Below are 9758 nucleotides of genomic sequence, written 5' to 3'. Positions count from 1 at the left end.
TTGAGACCAGGAACCACACACAACAGGGATAAACTCCAGTGAACAAAAACTACACATGACCAAATGAGGATCTGACAATGAGTGACTGAAAACCAGGAGTACTTATACACAGAGGGAGTAACGGGGAACAGGTGAAGTGGATGAGCAATCAGGCCAGGTGATCTAATGAGGCAGAACAGAAATCACAGGAACACAAGAGGGAAAACCAAACATGACAAAACTGAAAGCTAAAGCATGAACATAACTATAAACCAAGAACACCGAACTAGACATGACAAAAACCAAAACCCAAAGCATGATCAAAACACCCACCAAAACCCAGAAACCGTGACATGACATGATGGCCGGGTGCAGCGCAGGTGGTAGGCGTTTCTTTGATTATTTAAAAGATTTGTTATGTATTTTAAAAACTTATACAATTAAATAATTCCCAAAACATAAATATGACGGGATGGGGCTTTGGTGGTGATTAAGGTTTGGGGTATGCTGAAGATTAGCAAAAAAAGGAGAAAAAAAAAAAAAACTAAATTGATGTATTTAGTATTTTTATGTTGTAATAGATGCTTCTTTTTGTGACCTTGTCATGGAGAGTTATATTATGGAGCTTTGGGACCACATGGGAACACCAAGATTTTTATTTTGTGTATGTCTGAAACAAATTTGTAATCTACAAATAAATCAACATGTTGATAATCAGAAATAATTTCAAACACAACCAAAGACATCACTATTAGCACCCCCTGGTGGGTCTATGATGCCATAACATAACTGTCAAAAACACCAGGATTTCCTGCATCTGCCTACAATGGTTTAACAGCTGAATTTGGTGAAAAATTAAAAAAGTCAAATTTCACAACCTTTGTTGCAAATGAAATGTTGACATTAAATAATGTTTTAAACTGTAATTACAATGTACGAGTTGGGTTATGGGATTAGTTCCAGAAGTATGGAGGATATCCCATAGGATCTGTCACAGATACGGATGCAGAGGATATGACGTAGGATCTGCAACAGATGGTTATACGGAGAATATCATACATTAGGATTTCTTAAAGGTGTGTATACAGAGGGTATCCGACACTAGGATCGATTACAGATGTGTATCTGGAGAATATCCTATTCAAGGATTTGCTATAGATCTGTATGTAGATAGGTACCCCATAATAGGATCAGTTACAAACCAGATCTTCCTGTGTATCCCGGGAAACAGTTAGGATATGCCGAGGATACGGCGACTTGTATCCTCTTGGATCTCTCCAGACCTTAGGACTTTTTGTCCAGTGAACACCCTGAATAGCTTATTTTTGCTTTATTGTTGCAATTGCATCCTTGAGCCACAGGGGGGCGCTGCATAATCAACAGCAACAGTTTTATCTCCTGAAAGTCTGTGCAGCTGCTGGATTTCCAGCTAAACTCCTGATGATTTACTGCTAGCTTTTTACATGACACATTTTTACAGTAAGCAGTTAAAATGTGGGTTTTAAGGGAACATGCTTTAAAACATTACAGGATATAATAAATCCAAATGCAGCTACTAACAGAATAAAACTTGGATATCAAGAAAAGAAACTGAAAAGTGAATGAACCCAAAAGATGAATTTATTTAATTCATTTTAATTTAAATTAAACTTTTGAAGGCAGCTTGGATTTTCCAGTATCACCAATCTGTTCATGGAACACCATATTTCTGGAACAGGATCAGAGATCTACCGTTTTATCCCCCAGTAGCTTCTGCAGCTGGAAGTATTGGTATCAGTTGTAAATCATTGTATATATCTGCAATTAACAAGCATTACAGAATTAATATGTTGTTACATAAAAACTATGTGTTTGAGAAGAAATATTGCTCAGTGTGTGTTTGTTTAAAAAAAGAGAACAAAAGTGGAAGCAGTTCAAATGTATTTATTTCTAAGCAGATGCAGAATGAAATGATGTCACCATGAGGATGAATTTCCAGCTCTGCAGCAACCTCTCACTGAACTGTTCTATCTATCTATCTATCTATCTATCTATCTATCTATCTATCTATCTATCTATCTATCTATCTATCTATCTATCTATCTATCTATCTATCTATCTTCTCTTTTCTCCTTTATTTTATTTTTTCTTTATTTCTTTTGGTCTTTTTCAAAATGTTTTATCTAACTCTTAGTAAAACTCAGTAACAGTTGATTCGAGACACTCGTTTTATCCAGGAAACACATTAACGGACGTCGTTTTCAGTTCTTTGTTCAGTTCTGTGTTCAGTTGGTCCACAGTCTTTATGGAGAGAGGTTCTTTTTCATCAGTGTTGTTGCCCCAGTAAGCACTTGCAAGCCATTTATTCTCGGTGGAATTATAACAGTAAAATGCTGACCAGAGCATTTTAGGAATATTTACCCTGTTATTTAGAACCTTGTTAGTACTGGGATGTGCTCCAACCACTACAAATCCTTCAATGACACCATTATTGATACAGACTTTTTCCATCAGACTTTTAACACGGTCCTCCACGACTCTCCATCTGCCTCTGTTAAAGTTTTTTACTTGTGGAACACCGTCAATGGCTTGCTTGTCATATTTCTTTGGTGTGTAGTTCTTCATGTTTTTGTCTGTATCCCCTGAAAGCTGTGAAATTCAGAAGTCTGAGTCAGTGGCACAGATACATGATCAAAAACAGAAAATTGAAAATATTCTGAGAACTTTTTGTCTACATTTTTGGACACACAAACTAAAGCTGACACACATCAGCTGGTTAACACTAGAAATCTCAAGGCTGGAAAATTTGGGACATTTTTAATGGAACAGTTCAAAGTGTGTTAGTGGGAGTTATTCAAGACAAAAATTAATTCTAACATAAACCTTTCTGCAGGAAAAAACAATAGATTTTAGTATTAACTGGAATAATGCATCACTCTGACAGTGTGAAGAGAAACCTCATCAGAGAACTACTGATAGACCTTTCAGTCATTTTTATTTTTACTATCAGTTCCTGAAGACATGAACAACTATTCACTGACACAATAAAAAGGTTTAGATGTAGTTATTCCTTTAAACATCTGTAGTTTACTGCTGATGGTGTCTTAATAAATCAGAGAAAGTAAGACATACCTGTGGCTCGACCATCCAAGGTATGTTCGGTCTTTCCTCAGCTGTTACCTTTTTAAACTTGTATGCAGAAAACACTGGAATCTTGTTCGTGGTGTCGTAGACAGTCAAAAACCTTCTCTTGTTGTTGAAAGTCTGGCAGATGGGTTTGTATCGATTCTGGTTCTGAATGGCACCGTTCTCTATGATACCTGGGATCTTTGGAGGACGTCCCCCAAGAAGAAACTCAGAGCAATCAGACACTGAGGCCACCACCTCAGTCATAGTGGGAGTGATGGGAAGGAAAGCAGCGAGGAACAGGAACCACTTCATCATCAGTAAAGCCAACAGAGCTCTGTAAAGTAGAAGAGAAAAGAGAAAAAGAACAGAATAACTTAAATTCTACCTTCCAGCTGAGCCGTTTGTCCTGTTGTGTAGAGATGCTTCTCATTCAGCTCTCTAGTGGATGGACAGCTCCAGGTCATTGATAAATAAGGTTGCAGCTTTTGATGCAGCTTTTGATGTTAATTAAAAATATGTTTAAAGCAATTTATGAATTTACAACAAGTCTGTTTCTGCTAGTAATCAAGCTTCTACCTGGTTGAACTGAAAACCACAAACAACAAACAACAGGCGTTAAACATGTGACACGATGTAGAAAAGACTTTCTGCAACGGACACACACACATACTTTCATCAGAAAACTACCTTCAATGGAAAAAGTAGAAGTTAATAAAGAAATTAAATGAAAAATATTTTATTAATCATGGAGGGAAATTGAAATGTTAAACAAAAACATTACTAATCAGTGGGAAGATAAGCTTGTTCTGGAGGGTAATGACTGATTATCTGTAATATTACATGTTCTTTACTGAATTAGTGTGAATATCACTCACATCCTGTAGTTGGCCAAGCTTTTCATATTAATTATTATATTAATTATTATATTAATAATGTGAACATGATTTACTTACTAATATAAAACTAAACACCATGCAGTGTAATTAAAGTTCAAAATCCCACAAATAAATAATTTACAGTCTACAGTTAATGACAGCATGGAGCTTTAAACATGTTCATGATTTGTTATTAGACAAAAAGTTCCATATTTATGTAATCACATTGATTCATGATACCAAAGTTTTCTTTTTAATTCTTGCTAAGAAACCTATTATAATTTTTTGGGCAATAACATTAATAATTATTGAAGTTACTGTCATGTCTCCGCTGATATGGGTCATTTTCCCAGCCGCTCCCGAACGCATCTCCAGTTTGTTCGGCTTGATTGCTGATGCGCTCCAGCTGGGCTGCACCCTTTACGTGTGTGTGACAACTCTTCCCCGCCAGATCGTCTCCCTGCACGTATCCAGCCTCTGTTTCGTGTCTGTTTCCCAGTATTACCTGTCTGTAGGGATGGTGAAACCGAGGCCTCATGAACCATCGAGCCAACTTTGACCCAAATGCTTGAAAATGGCTTCCTGTTCTGAATCATTTGACCAAACCAAAGAGCTCCATCTACTGGCTGTGGGAGTCTGATGTATCAGAAGGACAGCGTTGACACCTCACATCTGTCATCCCCATCTCAACTTGGAATACGTGTTCAATAAACGATACGTAATCTACCATCCGAGTGAATATTTATTTTCTGTTGTTCATATAAATAACAAGGAGGGGTATTAGGTAACATTTGTTTAGGTAACAGAATTGTGGTGTAACTGAAGTAAACCAATCTGTAATGATAGTAGTTACTCAGTGGGAAGGCATGAGGGAAAGAGTGTTTGTGCAACGGGTATAGTAACTGTGTTAGTTATTTTATACAGTTGTAATAAAATTGTTTACTGTTGTATGTGTCTTATTATTTATAATAGATATTGCAAATGCTTGTTTTCGTCTACCTCATGAGTTGCTTTCTTTTGCATAGCTTTTGCACATAAAAAATGGCTGAAATGTTTCAGAGAAATACAAGCTTGTGTAGATGTTACATGTTTGATATGATACAAGGAGAAATAAACAAACAGGCATTTATGATAAAGTTCCAGTCTAAGACGCCTTAGTTTACGCTCCAATATTAAAAACAAGTTTTTGCACAATTCTGACAAACTGCAAGGAGAAATGCCTTCATCTTGTAAAAACAATCTATAAGTGAGGTTGTGTGGTGGAAGTTACTGTAAACCACATCAATTGTTCCTCAAACAACCACCCGGTTACAGATTCAGTTGTACTGAAATGACCTTGAAACCACAAACACTGTGTCCTTAACGCAGTGTCCAAAAATTAAGTCTTCTTTTTGTCCTCAGAAATCTGCCACTAAAATTGAACTGTGCTTAAACATAAATGTCCGTAAATAAGATATTAAAATACATGTTTAAGATCCTGTCCTACAGCCACAGATAAATGACACCAAGATACCGGAGTGCCTCGCCCTTAACTTGCCATTTTATAAGTTCACAGCGCAATTTGACAGATAACTGTGGACAACTTGGGAACACACACAATTCCAGGTTTCACAGTCTGTGGTCGGACATGTCTTCTGTTCTTGATTGAAAAAGATTAGTCCAGAACTTTTATAAGAATGACCACAAACTAATTTTGCTTGGAAGAGATGATTATGAAATGCATTGTGTTGCAGTCAGATCACACATGTTTTCTGTTTTAAACTCCAACCCCACTTATTTATATGGCATTTTATAAACAAAGTGCTTTACATCAAGATTATAATATATATATAAAACATGTGATCAAGTGGTAAAAGCAGGTGAAAGAGTAATAAAACAGTAAAAATCATCCTCTTTTTAGTCTACAGTTCTTTTATGTTTGCCTGGATTTTTCTTTCAGCAGTGCATCACATTCTGGAAGAAGTGGCTTAGTATGAGAAAGTTACTGACAGAGTATCTCTGAAAAGAAACATTCCTTTGATATTTGTTTAGTACGGAACCCCCCGGAGACATGGAGTATTTTTTTTCCTCTTGTGTTACATGATAAGGGATCATTTGACAGATACGTGGCTACAAGAGCGCGCACAGCCCGTTAACACACATTTGCTTCGTTTCTTTATGTGTTCCTGGTCTGCGTTTCTCTCTCTCTCTCTCAGCATCAAGTCAACATAACACACACACACAGGCATGTTTCTGTTTTACTGCTGTGGCTGCTTGTCTTTAAACAGTAGGTTTAATTGATATGGTTTATTAATGATGTATCCATTCATATTTCCATCCTTTATGACTGAATGGATACTTTTGCGTTTCCACGCAATACTTTCGCCTCAGTTCAACACACTAACACTGAACAGCACATTTCAATCTATCGCGTGGGCAGAGGCTGACCTGCCTACGATGGTGATAACTGGCCAATTACAGCCAGTTGCATATAAAGTCGGTTCTTGTATGAGGCAGTCCCCCGGCCTAAGAAGATAAAATATCTACATCATTTTTCGGGGCTCAGGCCGACGGAGATGATGGATGGAGATGATGCGTCATCCTGAGCCCAGCGCTGCATTTGCTTTACCTGTGGCCTGAACTTTGAATAAACTTCTAATGATTTTGTACAGATCCTCTCCTGATTTTGTTCACGGACTTCCAAAAAAAAAAAAAAAAAAAAAAAACGGGTAAACACTATTAAAGAGAAACGGATGATTGAGCAAAATAAAGATTTTAATATCTAATGAACTGTATTTGTAGTCGAACTTTAAAAGGTAATTTTTAAAGTAAAATCTGATGATATGAGAAGATCACAAAGTGAGACTGTAATTTAGCTGTTTAATCATGTTGCAAAGGTTTAGAAAATTACAGTGTCATATAAAAACATAAAAACACAGAAATAAAACACACATATGCGCACAATATATTGTTAAAATCTTTATCTAAAAAGGCAGGTAATCCGTGGCACTATCCACTCGCCACACCTGTCTGCCTGCCTGTCGTCTACCCTTGATTCTGGTACCTGGATATTCGCCTTTGCCTTACTGGTAACTTTGCCATGATTAATTATCGGATTCCCTGGATTACTGACCTCTGGAATGCTCTCAGGATTCTGTCTCTAGATCACGGACTCGGTTTACTTCTCTGACGGAGAAACGCGGAAGCGTCTGCTGCTGCTTGACTCTCTGATCTCTGCCAGTTACCTGAGTTCACTTCCATTTAGTTCATTCTGTTCAATAAAACTTCTTCACCTATCCCTGGGTGTCTGATATTTCATGCGTCCAACCTCCGGGTGCGTGACAGTTACTTACATCCTAAATAGTTATAACAAACACTGCGTCTAATGAACTTGTTCCTGACAATGAAGATAGAAAAACATGATCAAATCTAATGTTTCATTCCTAAACGTGTGTCTACAATACAAGTAACTTGATTCCAACTTTGAATTATGTCAAACATTTTGTCCAAAGTCCCGTCACATTTGAAACTGAAACCCACATTAGAAATGGAAACAAACTTAATTTAATTTGACATGTTAGAAAATAAATGTTTTTTACCTGAAGCAGGCAGGAAGCAGGAGAAGGTTCTTTTGATTCAGTCAAACGAACCGGATTCTGTTGAGGAGCGTGGTAAAACTAAAACAGGTTTAGGTCTAAGAGTCTCCAAGACGTCTCTCAGACATCTACCCTACTCAGTCTCTTCCTCAGCCTAAATGTCCTTTAATGAGCAGACAAGTGGAGGAGGAGTTCTCTCTCCAACCTATCAAGAACTTAGTTTCCAACACAACACCAAATTAAGAAATAAGTTCATTTCATGCATAATTAGCTATTAAATCCTCCCCTTTCTCATCCATTCATCCATCCTTCTCTCTCTCTACTATTCATCCATCCATGAATCCATGTGTGTGTCTATTTGGGTTGGTTGTGTCCTCCCCCTGAATCATGACCAGAGATGTCAGTCAGAAAACTTTCTAATGCGTCCACGTCCTCATCCATTCCTTCATCCATGACTGTGTCTCAATCAGCGCACTTACGTGAAGTTCTACAAGAATAGAACAAATCAAGAAATACACTCATAAATTAAAGGATGCATGAAACAATAATAAAAGCAGTGTGAAATATTACAGTGAGTATGCCAGTTTAAATAGATGGAGGAGGTGGATCTGAGGGAACGGACTGGTATGGAGACATGGAGGAGATCAGAAAGGTTGGGAGGAACAAAAACACAGCTTGTGATAAATGGACCGACAAGGAAGTCAAAGTTCTTCTAAACGTCTACACCACAGAGGATTTTCAGAGAGGTTTTGAAGGTTCGCAGCGGGATATAAAATATTTGCGATGATCATTTCTCAGTCAGAGAACGTGGAGATTTATCATAACGCGAAGCGGCGCATAGAGGAAACTCACACAAGACAACAAATAACTTAAGAACCACAACAAGCGGAGCGGGAAGAACCGAAAAACGAGTAAATGATTCGACACCTTGGACCACCGACATGTTTACTCAGGCATCGCTGCAGCAAATGACCCTGCGTGCGGTTTCTGGAGGCGATCATCCGCAGTGAAAACACCGCACAGAGAGGAGTTTTAAGGCTAGTAAAAAGAACAAGAAGCATTAAAGCTTAAGAGTTGTTCTCAGATACCACCCAAATACCTGCGCTGATGTACTTCACGTGTTTTCCATCTTTTTGTATATAATATGGTTCTGATCCATGTTTACTTCATCAGAGACGGAGTCAAACAGCATCCTGCTCCTGCTGCCACCAGCAGCCCTTGCTGCATCCATAAGGGAAATAAAACAGCTTTAATGCACATAAAAATGTTCTTGATTTAATAGAGATAACAAAAGTCAAATATAAACAGGGCATATGTGCTTATATACAGATACTGGTTTAAATGAAAAAGGGCAATCTGAAAGAGCCACACAGAACTGATTTTAATAGCAGGCTAAGTCATTCAGTGGAACTTAAACTTTATTTCTTAATTTCATTTGAAATTATTGCTATTAACTTGTGCACTCCTGGACAATTAAGAATTTTACACCATATATTATAATTTTAGTAGCATCCTTCTTGTTTATAACATGTTTTTTTTTTTTTTTCTAAGATGTTTTTTTTTTTTTTTTTTTTCTAAAATGCTTCTCTATTCAAGTAAACCAGAACCAGTGTCAACCACCATCAGCAGCACCAGCCAGCTGTCAGCACCCTCTGCCATCCTAGACCTGGTAAAAAAAAAAAAAAAAAAAAAAACATTCTATTGAATTGTACAGGCATCTTGTTAAGTTTTTATATTACAATTTAAAATGTTTTATTAAAGTTGCTGTGTGTTAAGTATCTGTCTCCACCCTCCCTGTTTTTCCATGAAATACAAAAAGGGCCGACATTCTTCTGGCTGCTGTGCAGGACCAGCTGTTATATGTTGAACAGCAGAGGCAAAGCGATGCAGCTTCAACATGCTGCAGGTCTTCCAGGAACAGAGTGAGCGTCTGTACGGGCAGAACTGAAGCCAGCGGAGATCTGTAATGGAGGGTCTCTGGGTGATATGATCATCATGTAAATAGTTATTTTTTCCACTGCTGTATTCACTATAAAAATAAATGACTTTGTAAAGAGGCATTCAGTTTTCAGATGTGGTTTGGCAACATCTCTGAAAATGTTAGCTATTATTATTAATTATTAACCATTAATAGCTATGAAATATTAAATAATCCATATTTGCTCACTACATTTTAAGTCTTATCCTGGGGTGTGCATTACATTACAGTTTATTAACTTTT

General features: G+C 37.4%; 1 protein-coding gene across 1 annotated transcript; it reads right to left on the bottom strand.

The window, feature by feature from the left end:
• Positions 1 to 1667: 1667 nt before the first annotated feature.
• Positions 1668 to 7669, bottom strand: LOC121640177. The gene is made up of 3 exons (XM_041985884.1): positions 7541 to 7669; positions 3091 to 3421; positions 1668 to 2607 (listed from the first exon to the last, which is right to left on the bottom strand). The coding sequence occupies exons 2-3, from the start codon at positions 3400 to 3402 to the stop codon at positions 2188 to 2190; spliced, it is 732 nt and encodes a 243-aa protein (XP_041841818.1). The 5' UTR covers positions 3403 to 3421; positions 7541 to 7669; the 3' UTR covers positions 1668 to 2187.
• Between the last annotated feature and the right edge of the window lie 2089 nt (positions 7670 to 9758).

The sequence above is a fragment of the Melanotaenia boesemani genome, chromosome 5, assembly GCF_017639745.1.
Source record: "Melanotaenia boesemani isolate fMelBoe1 chromosome 5, fMelBoe1.pri, whole genome shotgun sequence".
Classification (NCBI taxonomy): Eukaryota; Metazoa; Chordata; class Actinopteri; order Atheriniformes; family Melanotaeniidae; genus Melanotaenia; species Melanotaenia boesemani.
Note: the sequence above shows the minus strand (reverse complement) of the source record. Positions and strands in the feature narration are given on the sequence as shown.